Source organism: Populus alba, chromosome 1 (assembly GCF_005239225.2).
Source record: "Populus alba chromosome 1, ASM523922v2, whole genome shotgun sequence".
Taxonomy (NCBI): domain Eukaryota; kingdom Viridiplantae; phylum Streptophyta; class Magnoliopsida; order Malpighiales; family Salicaceae; genus Populus; species Populus alba.
Window position 1 is genome coordinate 14215066 of NC_133284.1, and position 18545 is coordinate 14233610.

General features: G+C 34.8%; 2 protein-coding genes and 1 long non-coding RNA gene across 4 annotated transcripts; all 3 read right to left on the reverse strand.

The window, feature by feature from the left end:
- Window positions 1-874: 874 nt before the first annotated feature.
- LOC118039157 (uncharacterized) lies at window positions 875-3006 on the reverse strand. The gene is made up of 3 exons (XR_004685894.2): window positions 2764-3006; window positions 1764-1845; window positions 875-1173 (listed from the first exon to the last, which is right to left on the reverse strand). It is a non-coding gene; the product is annotated as an uncharacterized lncRNA (long non-coding RNA).
- A 2223-nt stretch (window positions 3007-5229) lies between these two features.
- LOC118039187 (uncharacterized) lies at window positions 5230-8159 on the reverse strand. The gene is made up of 5 exons (XM_073412709.1): window positions 8132-8159; window positions 7593-7718; window positions 6335-7397; window positions 5872-6109; window positions 5230-5628 (listed from the first exon to the last, which is right to left on the reverse strand). Exons 1-5 carry the CDS (start codon window positions 8157-8159, stop codon window positions 5230-5232), a joined length of 1854 nt encoding a protein of 617 aa, XP_073268810.1.
- A 5090-nt stretch (window positions 8160-13249) lies between these two features.
- LOC118039086 (increased DNA methylation 1) lies at window positions 13250-16836 on the reverse strand. Of its 2 annotated transcripts, none has more exons than XM_073407203.1 (8): window positions 16625-16836; window positions 15627-16415; window positions 15427-15526; window positions 15252-15337; window positions 14870-15105; window positions 14533-14619; window positions 14322-14421; window positions 13250-13847 (listed from the first exon to the last, which is right to left on the reverse strand). In XM_073407203.1, the coding sequence occupies exons 1-8, from the start codon at window positions 16706-16708 to the stop codon at window positions 13512-13514; spliced, it is 1818 nt and encodes a 605-aa protein (XP_073263304.1). In that variant the 5' UTR covers window positions 16709-16836; the 3' UTR covers window positions 13250-13511. The 2 variants fall into 2 exon arrangements, with proteins under 2 accessions (XP_073263304.1, XP_034901571.2); XM_035045680.2 differs by having other exon boundaries at window positions 13251-13847; window positions 16644-16834.
- Between the last annotated feature and the right edge of the window lie 1709 nt (window positions 16837-18545).

Below are 18545 nucleotides of genomic sequence, written 5' to 3' on the forward strand. Positions count from 1 at the left end.
AAAAGGTAAAGTAGCATTTGTAAGCCCAGGGAGTAACTTCTGATCAGAGAGAACTTTCAAACTTTTCTCTGACATATGGCCTAGTTTTTGATGCCACATCATCATCTCCTCTTCTGCAGGACTGGCTGATGTAATTGACGCTTCTGCCCTATAATTTGTTTCTCCTATTAATACAAACATGTTTGCAACTGTTTTTCTTACCTTTAAAACCATCAGCGCTTCTTTGACAATTTTTATGATTCTATTGTTTGTTCGAATCTTACAGCCAAGACTATAAAATTGTCTTACGGATAAAAGATTCTTCTTTAAGTCTTTCATATGTTGCACTCTTGAAATAGTACAAATTAAGCCATCATACATTTTCAATTTGATTGTGTCAATGCCAGCAATCTCTAAAGCATGATTATCACCCATGAACATTATGCCTCCATAGATGGGTTCATATATGTCATAACCCAATTTTTTACCTTTTTATTTAAAATAATAATAATGAAAAAACAAGTAAAAATAAAATAAATGAAGAATGAATTAAAATTTGGGTTAAGGGCAACATGATTGGAAGTTTAAAGATTTAATTAAACTCTTGACTAGTTTAATTAATTAAATCAAGGGCTTATTTGAATTAATGAGTTTGAGGACTTAGTTAAACTTTGATTTAATTAATTAAAGGAATTAGAGGTGTAATTGAAGAAATATCAAAGTTTGGAGCTAGTTTAAGAAAAAAATGCTAGAAAATTAAAGTCTAAGGACCAAATTGAATAGTCCAAAAACCCAGGACTGTTATGTAAATGACGTTATAACTCAAGGATTCAATTGAATTTAATCCAAGGGTATAATTAGAAATTAATTATTTTTTATTAGGATCCCAAATGTTAATGTCACGACCCGATTCCCGAATCCATGACCGGCACATAGGCAAGGTTCCCCTCCAAGGTTCCAAACCTATGCGAACCCAAACTTACATACAATCTTATCCTTCAAAACTCAATCAGAGTTGTTCAACGCAGCACTAATAACAAAACTAACTTCATAATATAATTAATTGTCTTAATACAAGAGTTAATAATTTCATAGTTTTGGAGCACTAACTTGACACAAAAGGAAGGTACAAATTACAACCAAAAGGCAGGTTCGGAAGGTTCAACAAAAGTAACCTGCTATCAAGCTATAAGCCTGAAAAGGATAAATAATGAGAGGGTGAGTTCAACAACTCAGTGAGTAGATAACGTTCAATATACACACACGAGGTAATATAGCAATGAGAAATATATATACAAGTATGGCTTTAGTTCTTATACGAAGGTTTATCAAATAGGCCATAACAATAATATCATATGGTAGAACTCGTCAGAAAATCAAAATGCAATGAGCATGAGGCTCCGTACTGTTGGATGATCAGTCCACACAGGTTGGTGTCTCCCCCGACCAACTAGGGTTCAGATACGATGTGCACAAAGACTAACACTACCCTGTTAGCATGGGTATTCTGACTGACATACCATAGGTTCATAATCATAATCAAACAAACATATTCATATCTCAAAGCTCAACTCATGACATCAATCAAATGAGGAGCTATCAATTCAGAATTCACTTCAAAATACATACTGGTTCATATCAAGAATTCAGATTCAATAATTGATCATGCTTTATCATAACAAGGATAATAATCAATATATATTATCAAGAAGCATGATCCAATTCATATTAACAAATCAAATATTTATACTATTTCTCATGGATATGGAAAATTATCCACTCACCTGACTCAAAAGCAAACAACACTCACAAGCTGAAACTGAAGGAAATTCTACTGACGTCCTGCCGGTAGAATATCAGGATTATCTGAATACAAAGGAGACATATTCAAAAACGACTCGAAAGAACATTTAACCTATTTAATAAACTTAACTAAGGGTGTATACCGTAACCCTATATGGTTTTTGACCTAACTAGGTAATTTTCTCAAAAACCCAAAATCTAACGGTTTTCTCGAAATCTAATCCATAATAAAAACAACTATTAAAATTGGTAATAATTCACTAAATAACTCTTAATTATTCATCAAACTAATCTGCAAAAGCTAATATTACAGCTAGGGACTAATCTGGAATTTTTCCATATTTTTAGGGCCAAATTGTAACTTTTATCAAATGGAGGACCAAACTGAAATTTGTCATAAATCCATGAATATACTGAAATTCTGACCTTAATTAATCCTCAATTCTGTCCAGGATGTATCATTATGCTTCAGGGATCATTCTGGAATTTTACTAAATTTTTAGGGTCAAATCGTACTTTTTGTCAAATTGGAGGACTAAATTGAAAGTGTTAAATTATCTTATCTATACAGTAATTATGTCCATAATTCATATGTTATTCTGTTCAGAATCTCGGAATATGCTCCAGGGACCAATTTGTAATTTTCCAAAGTTCGGGGACTAAACTGTAATTTGCGGAAATTGAGGGACCAAATTGAATTTTCGTCATCTTCAACCTCAAACCCAGAATTTCAACAGATCACCTACTGTTATCCCCTGATTTCTAACACAAATTCACCATTCAAACAAAATTATAACTCAAAATCATCACAATCTTCCATAATCAACTTAATAATCAATTACCCACAACAATCAACCCCTAACCTTCAATTTAATTCATCAATTAAACCCAAAACACAAATTCTCAAAACCCTAACATTCATCAAAACTAAAATTAAATCTTAATTAACATATTATACACAATAAACAACCTAAATCTTACCTTTTTCACTTATTTCCTCCAAATCTCTTCCTTTTTCCCTTATTTTCCCTTCTTTTCTCTTCTTCTTCTTTCTCCCTTCTCTCTCACGTTTCTGAATATTTCATATCACACTTTCCTTTTTTTTTTTTTTTTACTTCCTATTTATATTTATCAATTTTTGTTCAATTACCATAATACCCTTCAATCATTTATACCCTCTCTTTAAGCCTCCAAGGGCTTTGTTGTAATATCCTATCTTATAAATTTCAAAACATTACAGTTAAGTTCAAACTATTTAGGGATTAAATTGAAAAACAGTCATACCCAAGGACACAACGACGCTGTTTTGGAAGCATTGTTCATTGTCTCCTATGTTTGCGCGGATGAAGCCGGTTTAACAAGGAAATTTGCTGCAACAAATCCGATCATGGACTATATCTCTTGCCCACGATCTCGTTCATGGATTCCATAACAATCCTGCAAAGATAGGACTGGTTGAGGGGCAAACTTCTTTATAAAAGGGGGCCGAAAATCAGAGGAGGAGGGGGGAAGAACACTTGGGAAATAGAGGGGAAAACCCAGAAAAACAGAGGAAAAACCAGTGAAGAACAACCCAGAACACAGAGAAGAGGAGAGAAAAGCAGAGGAGCAACCATTGTCTTCGTTCCTGTAGAAAAAGAAGAACCCGAAGTCAGTAAAAACACTCAAAGAAAGCCGATATATCCATTACCTTCTTAGTTAGTTCACTTCAAGAACTAAGAAGAAGGGAGAACAGTGAACATAGCGGGGAGAGGCAGGAGGACGAACCGAAAACTAGAGCAAAAAAAAACAAAAGAGGAACCAGAGCAAAAACAAAGCAAAAAACCCAGAACACAGAGGAAGAAAAGCAGGGTAAACAAAGGAAAAATAGAGAGACACGCAGAAATATAAAAAAAAAAACACACAAAGAGCAGAAGAAAGTAGACCGCAGGCACAAGAGCCAAAGGAAAGCAGAAGAAGGAGCAAAGAAGAGGAGGCAATGTCGGCTAGCCAGAGCTTCACCATCGTTTCCATTGCCTCCAAGATCAGGTAATCGACTTCTTGCATTGTTTCAATGAATTATCATTTACACTGTGCAAGTGAATTTTAATTCACTTGCACACTGTAGCAACACACGTGCGTTAGCGCACACGTGTTGTTGAGCCCAGCCGGGCCAGTGGCCGGGCTGGCTAGGCTTAGCCCAGCCTATATAGGCTGGGTTGGGCCCAGCCCAGCCCAAAAAAAAAAAAACAGAAAAATAAAAAGGGTAGAAAAAATAAAAAATTTATGCATGAATAAAAATAATGTAAATTTATTGGTTTATTCGCTGATGCTAGAGTCAGGAATAAAAATACCAGTTTAAATTTATATTATTTTTATTCGTTGTATTTTGTTTTATTTAGCTAGAAAAAATAAAAATATGTGCATGCGTAAAAATAAATTTATTTTTATTTATTTATTCATTGGCGCTAGAGTCGGGAATAAAAAATATTGATCTAATTTATTTTATAGCTACGTGATATTTACCAACGCCAGAGTTGGAAGTATCCGTTGTTGAATATTTACTGGCGCCAGAGTCAAGAATATTATAAACAAATTATCATAGTGTAAACTAATAAACATTTAGCAATTTAAGACGAAACTAGCAATGCAACCTGCCTCAGGCAGGACGTTTAATGAGTGATAATATCTTCTCTTTTACGTAACTAGTCCCGAACCATGAAATCTCTGTTGACCAGTTAGGGTTCCTAGTGACTATAATACTAGGTGGCAACTCCTTAAACAAGATCATTCCCTATCAAAGAATAAGATGACAAAAATCTATTTTTTTTCAAAAATTCAAATTTTTAAGGCCGCCGCGATGTCAGGTGCGACAATATGTATGAAACGAATCTCGATTAGGAGTCATATGCCATGTTGCTCCTAAATCCATTAGCTAGACCTTAATGAGCTCTTCTCTATTTGTAGAGATTGCCGTTGCTTCACTAAATAAAACATTTCCATCTTCTGAGGTGCTTGTAACATATCCTTAAGGTTTTGATGACTCTATAGTATTCTCTATATCATTTTTAAACCAACAATCCTTTTTGAAGTGCCCTTTTTTGCCACGGTTGTAGCCAAGGTTGTCAAAAACGCTTTTTTGACACGACACGGAACATACAATATAAACTCGACTCGTAAACTCGAATCGTAAAATCGTAAAATCGGAAGTAAAATTTTTTAACTAAAAATCGTAAAATCGCAAGTAAAATATTTTAACTAAAATCGTAAAATCGCAAAATAAACATCCAAACATCTTAAAATACATAATTCAAATACAATACAAGTAAAATAAACAATACAAATATCCAAACATCTTAAAATACATAATTCAAATAAAAGTAAAATAAACAATACAAATATCCAAATATCTTAAAATACATAATTCATACATGTCCATAGTATTTCAATAACTAAAAGTTAACACATCTAAAACAAACAGTCTGTAGGTGTGTCATGTAAACTAAACACACCCTCATTACCTTTGTCTCCCTCATTATTCCTAAAACAGTCATCAAAATCATTACCATCTAAAGGATTATTACTGCTACTACTAGTACCAACACCGATATTAGGAACACTAGTGCTACTACTAGTACCAGGACCAACACCAATATTGTCAACAATATTTAACTCCAAGCTCCTTGAATGATTTGGATTGACATCATTCTGAATCTCTAAATCATCTTCAGTTCCATGACACTCCATCCCAGCATCATTAAGATTTTCTTCATCATCACTTTCATCTTCTTTGCCGTTTTTCCTTCGTGTTGCACTATCAATGACACCAAGCAAGTCAAAGTTGGATGAACCATCATGTTTCTCTCCCTCGGTTATCCAATCATCATCAGATGAGAGATGATCAAAAACTTCACCAAAATCATTAGCTTGCCTTTTGACTTGGTTATCATTTAATTTCAGATTGCACATTACAAATACCAAGTCATTCATTTTTTTCTGGTGCAAACGATTTCTTCGTTTTGTATGAACCTATGTAAGAAATTCAAATTAATACCATATAAGATTCTTATAAAATATAAAAACATTAAAATTAAAAAGGAAAAAACTTACCATCTCAAATGCACTCCAGTTTCGCTCGCATCCAGATGAACTACAAGTCAAGCTTAAAACTCGAATTGCAAATTTTTGTAGCTCTGGACATTCATCCCCATAAGAATCCCACCATTTAGCTGGAGTCTTTTTATCCCTTGTTATCTTGGCAGCCTCAATACCGAACAACCCACTTGCATCCTTGAATGAATCGAGTTGCAAGTCAATTTTACACCTTTCACTTGCATCGGGCACCATCCTTTCTAAGCATTGATATAATCCAATTTTAATGTTGGCATTAACTTTAAAATTAGAATTATAATGATAATGAGGATTCAAATAATATGCTGTTGCATGTAAAGGTCTATGAAGTTGAATAAAAAAAAATAAGAATATTATCATCAACATTATATGACCTAGCTGGTAAACATTATAATAAATTGATAGTAGTAAATAAATAATTAGCAATATATATAATCAATACCTTTTTTTCACAGAACCAAAATTCACTTGTATCTTCTCTTTTGCTTGATCCATTGCTTCATATATAAAACCCATAGCTGGTTTTTCATCTGAATCAACTAATCGAAGAACTTTTATCAAAGGATATGCTGCCTTAATACATGTAGTAACATCATGCCAAAACTTGCTGTCCAAAACACAACTTTGAATTCGCTTCCCTTCTTCTGTTTTTGAAAACCTACATGACCTCCATTGGGTGGAAGTAAACATTGTCATCAATTGTATCTTACAATCACTCAAACATCCAAGAGTTAAGTATGCAGTAGCAAATCTAGTGGCAGCAGGCCTAATCAAATCCTTTCCTTTTGTAAAGTGTCTGAGCATGGAAATGAGAATAGTTCTTGAATATATGTATGAGGTGATTCTCCTCCCATTAGCAATAGTTACTTGATGGACCTCTAGTTTCTTCTCAAAATCTTCCAATATCAAGTCAATACAATGGGCAGCACATGGTGTCCAAAACAATGTTTTTCTTTTTCCCATCAATAATTGCCCTGCTGCCTTATAATTTGCAGCATTGTCAGTGACTACTTGCACCACATTTTCCTCTCCAATCCTCTCCACAATAGCATCCAACATCTCAAATACCTTATCAGCAGTCTTGGATATATTTGAGGTATCTACCGATGATAAAAAAATTGTCCCTTTAGGACTATTAACCAAGAAGTTGCAAATAGAACGTCTTTTCTTATCAGTCCATCCATCAGACATTATTGAGCAACCTGTTTTTTTCCATTCTACCTTGTACTCCTCAAGCAAGTTGATTGTGTGATCTATTTCTTGCTTCAAATACTTCTCTCTAATATCATGGTAAGATGGAGGCTTAAAACCTGGCCCATGCTTTGCAACCAATTCAAGTGCCTTAACAAATTCAGGGTTTTTTACACAGTTAAATGGAATTGCACTGGTGTAGAAAAATCTTGCAATTTGTCGACATGCTTCTTCTCTAACATCCCTTTTTAGCAGCTGATTGATGGTGGTTTGTGTACTTCCACTCCCACTTGCTACTCTTTTTCCTTTGTCCACTGAGGTAATTTCATTCCCTTCATCATTATCTTCATCTTTTCCAATATATTGGAAAGCCTTTCTTTTTTTCTCAGCTGCTTCTTGATTTTTCACCAAAACATTCAACATCATCTTCTTTACATCTTCCGGTACTTGTTGGCATGGCTCAACATCCTTTCGAGTGCAAGCCAAATGATGCTTGAAACGGTAAATACCTCCACTGATAATTTTCTGACAATACTTGCACTGCACTCTTCTTGAATTCTTATCAACATCTATACCATATTTCCATCCCACATCAAGTCTATTGCCACTGTTAGTTTTTTTAGATGCCATGAAACCTGCAGTTCAAGAATAAAAAAAAAAAGCAACTATTCAGCACAACTTGCAAATCAACAAGAGAAATAGAAACAAAAAGTGATTGCAAATCAACTATTCAGCACACATTTGCATGGCATGTATAGGGAAAGCAGTCAGAAGAAAACGTCTCTGTCTACAAAGTCAACAAATAAAAACAAAAGAAAATACTTAGAAAGTATGGAATCTCAGATCTCACAATAAATCTACAGCATGAAAGTTGAATGTAAGAATTTGTATTGTAGAAAGTCAAACTTGGCTCCTCTTTTAGTGTTTTTTTTTAAAAAAAATTCTTCACAGTTAATTCTCCTTTCTGTTTTATTTTGTATGCTAATCGGCCAATTTGCCAGATAAAGAAAGATGTTGTACAGAATTCACGTGGACAATAGTTGCCAGCCTGAAGCTACAAGGCCCCGGGACTCCATGTTTCACAGAAGCTGAAAACAAGAGATGATGTGTTTCACGAGGGCATGAATGATGCTGGAAAGGAATTTTAAATGTTAGCAGAACTTATTTGACGAGTAAAAAAAAATGAAAATTTCCATGGTCTTTTCCTATTGTCTTTCTATACAATCATTGTATCCTACAATAATGAAAATTTCCTCGTGCTTAATTCCAGAAGGCCAAACATATATATGTATTAAAATAGTTCTGTTGTAAAATCTAAAATGGTGATAGCTGATGCCGTGTATGACTAAGCTAATTACACTTCTTGGATGTCATGGTTCATGAACACAGAGAATTAGTTCATAGTGCCACAAAAAAGCCAGTTCTTCATGGGGAATAAAGGTCAGCACAAAGTACTGCATGATTCGAAAGATGATCATAACAGGATTGAAATTACTCTTAAAGTAGCAGAGGTAAAGGAAAATGCAGTATTGTAATCCTCTTTTTTGCATTGAAATTAATAAAAAAAAAAATGCCATAAATAGTTAGTGGTAAAGATGAAACTGCAAGGGCTAGCAGTCGGGATTTCAACTTCTCGAAGGATGAGAAAATGGGATGCCTTGAAAATTTTAATATAATTAACAGTAGAGATATCTTGCTTATCAACAGATACATGCATTTCATCAACACGTCTTGGACTCTTAAATTTCAACGATAATATAATATTTCAAGGCCCTACTAGCTAGTAAAACAATGAACTTGACTGGATAAATTAAAAACACAAACAGGAAAAAAGCTACTGATGGAAAAAGAAAACCAGATCCATGGAAGTGCCTTGGCAATGAACTTACAAGGAGTTTCCACGTTCATACAAGAATGCAGCAGACTTTTCTTGGCTGGAATGCTTCGTTGTCTATACAAAATTGCAGAATCTGCAACACCAAAGCAGTAAGATCAAACACAGATCCAGAATCCTAGATAATCCTAGATAATGCAGCACAACTCCCCTTCCAAAAAAATACCCAGCACTCCAACATCAAAGTAGAAATGTAGAATGCCCAGAAGCCTAGAATCTAGATAATCCTAAATAATGCAGCACATAATTCCTAGATATTTTGTCTCTAATCAGCACCATTACACAGAAAAAACAAAGCTTGGGATTGGGAATCAATTCTTACCTTCGTCCTTGGCGAGACGCTCCGGATCGGGGGAGTGATTTTTGAATTTGCTGGGGAAAGGGGAAAGGGAAAAGGGGAGAAAGGGAGTCTGGGAGAGTGTGACTCAGTGACTGTGTGAGAGTTGTAATTACTCTGTGTTTTTGTCAAAGTTACAGTGAAACAGTGGAGAAACCGAGAAAGTGAAAATTTTTCTTAACTCGTTAACACGGTCCGATTTTAACGTTTTTTCCGAGTCAGACCGTTTTTATGCGAGTTTGACCGAGTCAACCCGATTTTGCTGGTTTTCGAGTTTTAACCCCGATTCTAAACGTTTTTGGTGTTTTAACTCGTAAAATCGGACGATTTTACGAGTTAAAACGCATTTTTAACAACCATGGTTGTAGCATTTCACAATCTTCTTACTTCTTGATTTGGACCTCCCCTGCCTTTGACTCCCACTGAAGCTATGCTCTATTGATCTTCCTCTTGACACCAACAATGCCTCTACTTGGTTTGAACTATTTCTATCTCCTTTATTTTTGCACCTATTTTCTTCTTCCAAGATAGTAGCTACAACATTATCGAAGACTAAATAGTCTGAGAGGATATTATTAGTCAAGTTGATAATAAACTGATCATATGAATCAAGAATACTTTGAAGTAGAAGCTCTACACGTTTATTTTTCTCTATTTATTGACCCATCATCGTGAGTTGTGAAAATGGAGTTCTTATTGTGTTGATGTGGTCAGTCACCATTGTGGTTTTTGCCATTCAAAGGATATAAAGTCTTCGCTTTAAGAAAATTTTATTGTGAAAAGACTTGAACTTGTATAGCTTTGTTAGAGTCTCTCATATCTCCTTAGATGTTTTCTTCTCCGCCACACTTGATAATACTTCATTGGCTAATGCTAAATGTATGTTAGCAATAGCATTGCCATCCATCTCATTTCATTTTACATTATCATTGATCTCCACGGGCCGATCCCCAATTGCTGCCAAGCAATTGTCTTTCCTTAAGACTGTCTTGATTCTTATTTTCCATAGTGAGAAATTTCTCCCCTTGAACCTCTCAATCTTGTACTTTGCTGCCATTTTATTCACCTTGATCTATTCAGCTATCACCGTTTCACAAATTTGTAACATATATAGAAATAGTATCGTGTGAATAATACTTCACTAAGTATGTTCTAGGAAAGATTGGAAGGGTCACAAACAGTCCCGCTTAAAACCCAATCTCCTTAGATAGAAATTCCTAGACTGTATTTAATCACCGCACTGACTTTCTATATACGCCAACAGTAATGTATGTGAACAGTACCATATGAATGAATAGTGTCGTATAGGTGAATAGTTTCGTAGACATGAATAGTAACCGTATGCACGAATAACTTTTGTGTGTTAACAACGCCAACCAAGAAGGCTTTAATACCACTGTTAGGATACTGTCATGCAAACTTGACAAGATAAAAGGTAAATGATATGATAAAATGAGAAATGAGACACAAGAATTTACTTGGTTCACCTAAGTTGGCTATGTCCATGAGCAAATATATTAGGATTTTACTAAGTAATGTGAGAATTACAACCTCTCTCTACTAATAGGAGAACAACTGAAATCTTTTTACTAGGAGAAAAAACACCTCACTTACTCTCCTCAGAAATACCTCACAACTTTGTGGGATTACTTTCCCTCTCTCATTCTCCTCTTCTTCTCTCTTATTTCTCTCTTGTGGTGTGTCTAATAAGCTTGGATGCATTGCCTATTTATAGGCAAACATCCATGTAAAAGACAAGGCACAAGTGAGAGTGGCAAGTTGCACCAATTAGTGCCAAAATAATTGACACCAATTAATGTTGCAAGTGGCATTAATTGGTGCTTGCTAGCTAGCAAGCTAGCTGGCTTCACAATTAAGTGAATGAGAGAAACTTGTAGAAAATTCTAGAAAAAAGTAATAAAAATCCTTAGAACAAGTCTTGAGAGTTTGTGAGGATTAAGTGTATTAAACACAAAATTAAGAGAAAAAAGGAAATAAGAAAATGAAGAGGAGGGTTCAGTCAAATAGGAAGGAAGAAAAGGAACCATTGGAAATTCACCTCAAGAGCATTTAAGTCTCACAAAATCAGATGTTTTATACTCATTTCAACAAGTTTATGTTAAGTTATGCAAGTTATAATTGGGTTTGTTGGATTAATTGGTATTCATAAATGAATTGCCGGATTGTGAACAATCGGAAGAATTATTAGAGTAATTATCATCCATAAAGGGATTACTGGATTGTTGATAAACTGAAGGATTGTCGATGATTGTCAAATTTATTAGTATTCATGAAGGAATTATTTGTGAACAATCAATAAAAATATTATTAAATTAATCAACATTCATGAAAGGATTATTAAATTGTGAGTAATCAGTAGGATTGTTGGATCTATTAGCATCCATGAGGAGATTGCTAGATGTATAACAATTAAAAGGATTGTCAGATTATGAATAATTAGAAGTATTTTGGATTAATTGTATCCGTGAGCAGATCGTTGTATTATGAACAATTTGAAAAATTATCAAATTTATTAGTTCGGAAGGCTTTGCTAGATTGTGGACAATCAAATTAGCATATGTAAAGAGATTGCCGTATTGTGAAGCTTGACATGGGACCATAGACAAAGCGGAAACTGCTACCAAAATTATGTTGTCTTTAATTGTCTCAATTTGGAATTTTAATCCAATGTGTTTCTGAAATTTTCTTTTTCCAGCCATGCACTTCTGCAGGAACGACACTTTTGTCACTCTCATAGAGTTCAGGTGATTAATTATTACTGAACCTGTTACCTTCAACTTTCTGCTGCGTCATTTGTCTGGCCTGTTGATCATCGGTTAGTCGTCTGCTGAGATGGAATTAACTGTAACATCCGAGCTTTTTATACTAAATGAATATTATATTATTTTCATCCCTTCAAGATTTTAGAGGCTATCATTCTATGATGAATTTTCTCAAGAACAACAGCAACAATTAAGTGTGAGTTCCAATCTAGCATATTGATCCTTTTGTGCCATTAATCTTGTTTACAAACCAAATTAATCTGCCTCAATATCAGGGATTTTAGATCCTTCAATACCAGTTACCTCCAGGTTATATTAGGTCTTCCTATTCCCCTCCTCCCTCCTTCCACTGTCTTAAGAAAATGAATGCATCACGTGTTTTCCTTCACTTCATATTTCTCAGTAGACTTTCAAGAATCTACTGGTTATGCGTTTTCACTTGAGGGTTCTCAAAATATTTGTTTTTGAACTAGATAAATGATTTCTATTATGCAAAGGGCATTGCTCAAGATTAGCTAATACCTGAAAATTTGTGTTTTTTTTTTTTTTTTTAATTCTTTGAAATTTCCAACCTGTTTTCCTTGGTGTTTTTGCGTTTCTTTCGAGGGATGTTTTTCAGACTTTACCTTTATCTTCCAATTTTTAATGGATCCCTTGAACTGTTGGCTTGTCAAACCATATTTCTTCTTGCATTGCAACATTTTCAATTGCGCTTTTGCTAAATAACACTAAGGTAATTTGCAAACTGATGGTTACTCGTGATTTAAGTTGAATGCGAAATAAAATAAGAATTTTGAAGAAATTTCTGGAGGACTTGCATTATACCGTATTACCAAGTGGTGTTGATGGTGCAACTTTGCTTGATAAAAAAACAAAAGTATAGGTACTAATGCTTGAAACTTTCGTATCGAAAATATTTGTTGGACCTTGTTTCATCCACATGAGATGATCCACCATGAAGATGATTTGTTGGACACTTCAAGGAGGTAATTCTGGATGTGCGTTTTCAGGAATACTATTTAATTAAGACATCGAAAAAACTTTAGTGGTATAGGGAATGAGATCCTGGGTTTTAATTTCAATTACCAACGGGGCGCTAATTTTCATAAATTTGATATTGAAATAATGATAATCAATGAGATAGACAATTCGAAATTTAAGTTTTTAGTAGCAGATAATCAAAATGTAGTTCATGAGCACCAGCAAGGGTGTCTCCAAGCTTGCAAGTTAACATCCAGCAGATGAACTAATCCTAAATCCAGCAAGACTAAGACAACAACGCAAGAGACATTTCACAGCACAAAAACCTGAAATCTAATAGCAGTCTAGAACAGAAGGATCTGGCCTTGAAACAATCCTTTAAATGGCCAAAAAAATCAGGTCCCTGGTTTTGATTAAACTGCACAATATTATGTCACTTGTCTTCTGCCTCTTCATCTCCAGATTCAGTATATTCATGGTTTAAATCTAGACCAGCTAGTTTTGCACAGTTATCACTGACCATATCCACACCCTCATCCACATCCACGCCCCCGTCCGCATTCATGACTGCAGAAGGACTACTAGGTGGGGTGCTGAGAAGGGCCTTTTGCAGCCTGACTGCACTTGGAAACGTGAGGGTGTTCCAGTCGGTGATCTTTTGGCTAACAACATCCTCAACGGGGGAGAACCCGCATTTCCCCTCCCACATCTCAGTGAGCTCCTGGACTGATGGGATGATCAGATGCTCAACCCCCATAACTGAAAAAATCTGGAAATTAAATCAGAAGTAGCAACGTGGTCAGATACTAAAATTATAATATAAACAGAAGGCTTTAATGATGAGTACAAATTGAACCATATATTTTAGCAGCTGAGAGCATAACATGCATCAGCTACAATCTGAATTCTGAAATTGTAAATGACAGAAAAGAGAAGAGAGTACATTGACTGAAAACTGCTTTTTCTCTGTGATTTGCTTAAGGTTGTAGCATAAAATAGCGTGATGGGCAGAATTGAGACCAACCTAGTTCGATCACATAGTTTTTCTCCATGGTTTTTTTTTTCTTTTTCTAAATGAGCACTTAAAAAATAAAACAGATGTGAAAGTTCCAGGTTTTGACCGAACTTGCTATAATTTATGTGAAGCAGTTAACAGAAATTACTTTTGGAAGCTCTTAATCAAGACGAATGAGAATGTGGATAATTGCTTTCAGAGAGTAGAGAATTTCACATGAGAACTTACAGATTCAAGAGTAACCAGTAACATTCTTGACATCCCGTTTTGCCTATACAAGTGCCGAGTTCCAATGAAAGGCATCTCAGCCAAATCGGTCCCATGCACCCTGCAGAAGGACGGAGCAAACATTTCAAGTTAACCATATCCTACGTATGTATTTTGCTGATAGTTGCACAAAGAACAACATGTGTAATTTGTTTCCGACAAATGAAGATACCTTATAGTTGCAGCTGAAATGATGTCATCGTTCTTCTCCAGGATCGCAGTATAAAAGCCTCGAAAATTTATCCTGTTGAGGTTCGATCTGAAAAGACAGAAATATCAGTCTTTATTTCTTGGGTTTTTCATATGTTTTGACTTCTGAGGAATTCCTTATGAACGTAAATAGCAAAAGTGATCATGTTATAGGGAAGTTCTTGCATCAGTATTTATGTATATCACACAACATGTAAAACAAAAGAAAAAAATGTTACGAGGCTGGGAAGTGTTAAACAACCGTATGAACACAACTGTACGAGGAGCTTAAACATAAATACAATGGGAAAAGGGCTCACCCTCGACTATAAGCCACACTCTGAACTACATTGATCTGCGTATTCCGATCAATGATTGTCGTAAAACATTCGTCCAGCACCTCCCAGGCCAATGCAATTTTTGAATTGCATTCGGTGATTAAATGAAGATCCCTGAAGTCCAAGCTGTCTGGCTCCATCCGCTGGAGGAGAGTCCAACAGAACCCCCCTTCTAACTCATGTTTCACACCTACGAGGCTCTGAAGCTTCTCGTAAACCTTTGAATAAAGCTCAAGATCAATTCAAATCTCAAGATGACAAGTCTTAAATGTTAATGTGTTGGGTTAATCTTACATATTCTTAACGATAAAATGGTAATTGTTAAGGAAATTGAAAGAAAAGCTAATTGTGTTGAAATATATACCTCTCCGCAGTGAGAATCACATGCTAAGGTTTCGCCACTGGCATTAAGATCCAACTCCTTATTGCTAACTAAACACTGCCAATGATCTATGACAGCAAGGATACAGCGTCATTAGTGACTACAAGAATTTAGAATCTTTTAAAAAAAAATCAGGAAATGATAGGAAAGTACATACATTTTTTATCACATTGATAGCAAGTTTGCAGGTCTTTGTCGTTTTTATAACAGTGCTTGCACACACAGTAGGGACAAATCCAATCTCCTTGGGGAATCCTCTGCAATTAATAAAAAATTGAAAAAATTACATTAAAAACAGAGGAGCAATGATTTTTACTTCTTCGAAAAAAACTTATCATGTCAAGAAAATTTACTTACTTCCAACCCCATACATTTGAGATGGGAAGTGGACCAACACTTTTCACAACAGATCAAGTCCCCTCCATCTGCACAAATCAGGCAAGCATCATCGTGTTTATCGGAGGCGCCATTACGGGGAACAATCTCATTAAAGGTTCGCCGCTCCACCTCTACATTGCTCTGCCAAACTTCAAACTGACACTGCAAGAGGGAGCTGTTGCTTCGAGCAACATGGATATGTTCATATGGCCTTTGTAAAACACTCCCGGCATGGGTCTCAAAATCCCACACTGTCATAACTTCATTGCAGCACTCACACTGTACACCCTCTCTTCTTGCTCTTCCCTTCATCAGCACCTCCCTTTTGCTTTGTTTGCGATCATCCGAATCCCCCTCTCTATCAGCAACATAATAAATCTTCTCGTTCTCGATGATCATGCCATGGTCTATCAACCATGACATTATAGTTCTCGCTACATATTCTGCAGGTTTGCTGCCGGAAGTACTTGCTTCTCCGGCTGAAGGAGTTGATTTCCTCGTCCTCTTAGGAGGGCGACCCGCCCTTCTCTGCTCCGCACTTTCAGTAATCAGAGTGTTACATCTTCGCGGTCTAACGTTCCTGGTAAAATCAGGATCCATTCTCCTGCTAGAATCACTTTCATGTCCATCATCATCATCATCATCATCATCACAGCTGACGTACGGTCTCTTTTGTTTTCTAGCCCTTAACTTATAAGCCATGTTTCTAGATTTCAAGAACCCTGGTTTTGCTTCAAGAATTTGTGTTTTTGGTACGCAAGAAAGTATCTGAAACAGAAACAATAACAACAACAATAATAATCAGAATAGTAACCACCATAAGCTAGCTAGCCAGAAACAAAAATAGCATCGGTGTAAAAACACAAAATCATCTTGATTTGTTTCCATTTCATTTGTTGATTGCTGTAATCTTCTTCGTGGGAGAGTTTCAATGTTAACGTCCAAATACGGAACAAGAACTGAAGTACAGAAAAAACCTTGTAGCTATTGCTGTACCGAGTAATAATGATTGGAGCGTTACGGTTGATGCTCATTTTTCTGTTTTTTTTGCTCGAATCCATTTCTGCTTGTCAAAAACACCTGTTTTTCTCCCCGACACTCACTATTTTGAGCACTAATCTTATTGGTTTGCTTTTTAAGTAAGTAAAATATATGCAAAGATTATATAAATTTTAAGTATTTCTTTTTTTGCTTCTAATGAATCCCTAATTTAATTTGTTTTTGCTAACAACAAAAATAAAATCCTTCGCCATTAAATCAGCCAACCAGGTTTTTATGTAAACCCAAACCCAAACCTATCACCTGTCTTGACTTTCAACCCGATCGGGTTGGGTGAGGATCTTTTTTAGCCCAACACCCTGCTAGTGATTTAACTTGATAGTGAAAGTCATGTCTGAGTAGTTACGTCTGAAATTAAATATCCCACCGACAAGTAAAATTTCCAAATTATTTAAAATTTGATGAAGAAAAAACATTATCTTTCTTAGATCAAATTAGAATGCGCATCAAATATTCTTTTTTAAATAAATTAAGGGACCCAAATTAAATTAGGCTATATTCATAATTATGATGAGATTAATCTGATTTGTAAGATTATTTTTTATATATTAGATATACCCACCTTTTTCCAAGCAATAATATATGTGTGTGTGTGTGTTTTGAGGTTTGAATCCATTATTTTACAAAATCTAATTAAATAAAAAAAATAGAGAAAGAAACGAATACTATTAAAATTTCAAATGATCAACTAAATAAGTGAGAAAATAATTTTAAGAAACCCAAAATTCCTTAGACATTTTTGGGAAATCAAGATCCAAGCTCTTACAAAGGCTAGAGAAATAATAAGAGAATACGGTCATGACTTAAACTTTTCTCTACACAAAATGTAACTAAGGAGAAAATTTACCTATTGGTATTTGGAGATGATCACTCTAAATTCTCAGCATGTATGTGATTCTCTTCAGATATCAAGTATTACTCATGAAAAGAAGTGACCGATAACTTCTTCAAATACCTCCTGATCTTAAAATCAAGAAATATCACAATTTTACAATAATAATAATAAGAAGAAGAAGAACAAAACAGTGTTCTTCTTCTCAAGATTTTAAAAAATAAAAGGGTTTGATTAAAGGGTTCTGAGAGAAATAGAGAGTAAGATTGCTTTTAAAGAGTTCAGAAATGATTTGGAGACAGAAGAGCAAGACACGAAGCAAAAACGAGAAAATCTACATGCAATGGAAGGCAAGAGGAATCCCAAATGCAATTTTTTTAAAGCCTTTTTCCCTGTATGGCAATGCTGCGTATGAGAAATTCAAATCTAAGTGTGTGTATATAGCAGTATTATCTCGAATTTTAGATACGTTTTAGCAAAATTGGGTCACTTCACAGCTGAGTTCTAGCAATCCAATTAAAGAAAATCTCCATATTAGTAAATATGGATAACTATATAATAAGTGAAGCTCGTTTCCATTTTTTGAGTGGAAGAAATTACAATAACCCTCTTGAGATAATATAAAATTACAAACACCATCTACAAATTTGAAAATTTGATATTATTTAAAAAAAGGATAGTTAAATTTAAAATACAATTATATAGAAATATTACAAAAATGATGGTGATTAATTTTTTGGTTAATGAAAAATATTAATTTCACCATTTAAATATGGTATATATGAGTGGTTAGTCACGCCTTTTAAATTTACTAATGCGTTTAGTATTTTTATGAGACTGATAAACTATATATTGTGTGTATTTATTGGTAGGTTTGTAGTTGTTTATTTTGATAATACATTGAATTACAGTAAAGAATTAGATGGACATATAAATTATTTAAGACAAATTCGTGATATGTTTAAAAAGAAAAGTTTGTATGCTAACGCAACAACCACTACAAGGAA

Coding starts and splice junctions, on each gene's coding strand:
- LOC118039086 (XM_073407203.1), bottom strand. CDS start 16,708: ATGGATTCGAGCAAAAAAAACAGAAAAATGAGCATCAACCGTAACGCT. Junction 16,416..16,624: donor GGTACAGCAATAGCTACAAG/GTTTTTTCTGTA, acceptor TTTCTGTTTCAG/ATACTTTCTTGCGTACCAAA. Junction 14,620..14,869: donor AGTGTGGCTTATAGTCGAGG/GTGAGCCCTTTT, acceptor CTGTCTTTTCAG/ATCGAACCTCAACAGGATAA.
- LOC118039187 (XM_073412709.1), bottom strand. CDS start 8,159: ATGGAGTCCCGGGGCCTTGTAGCTTCAG. Junction 7,719..8,131: donor CCGGGGCCTTGTAGCTTCAG/GCTGGCAACTAT, acceptor CTTGAACTGCAG/GTTTCATGGCATCTAAAAAA. Junction 6,110..6,334: donor TTTGGTTCTGTGAAAAAAAG/GTATTGATTATA, acceptor ATGCTTAGAAAG/GATGGTGCCCGATGCAAGTG.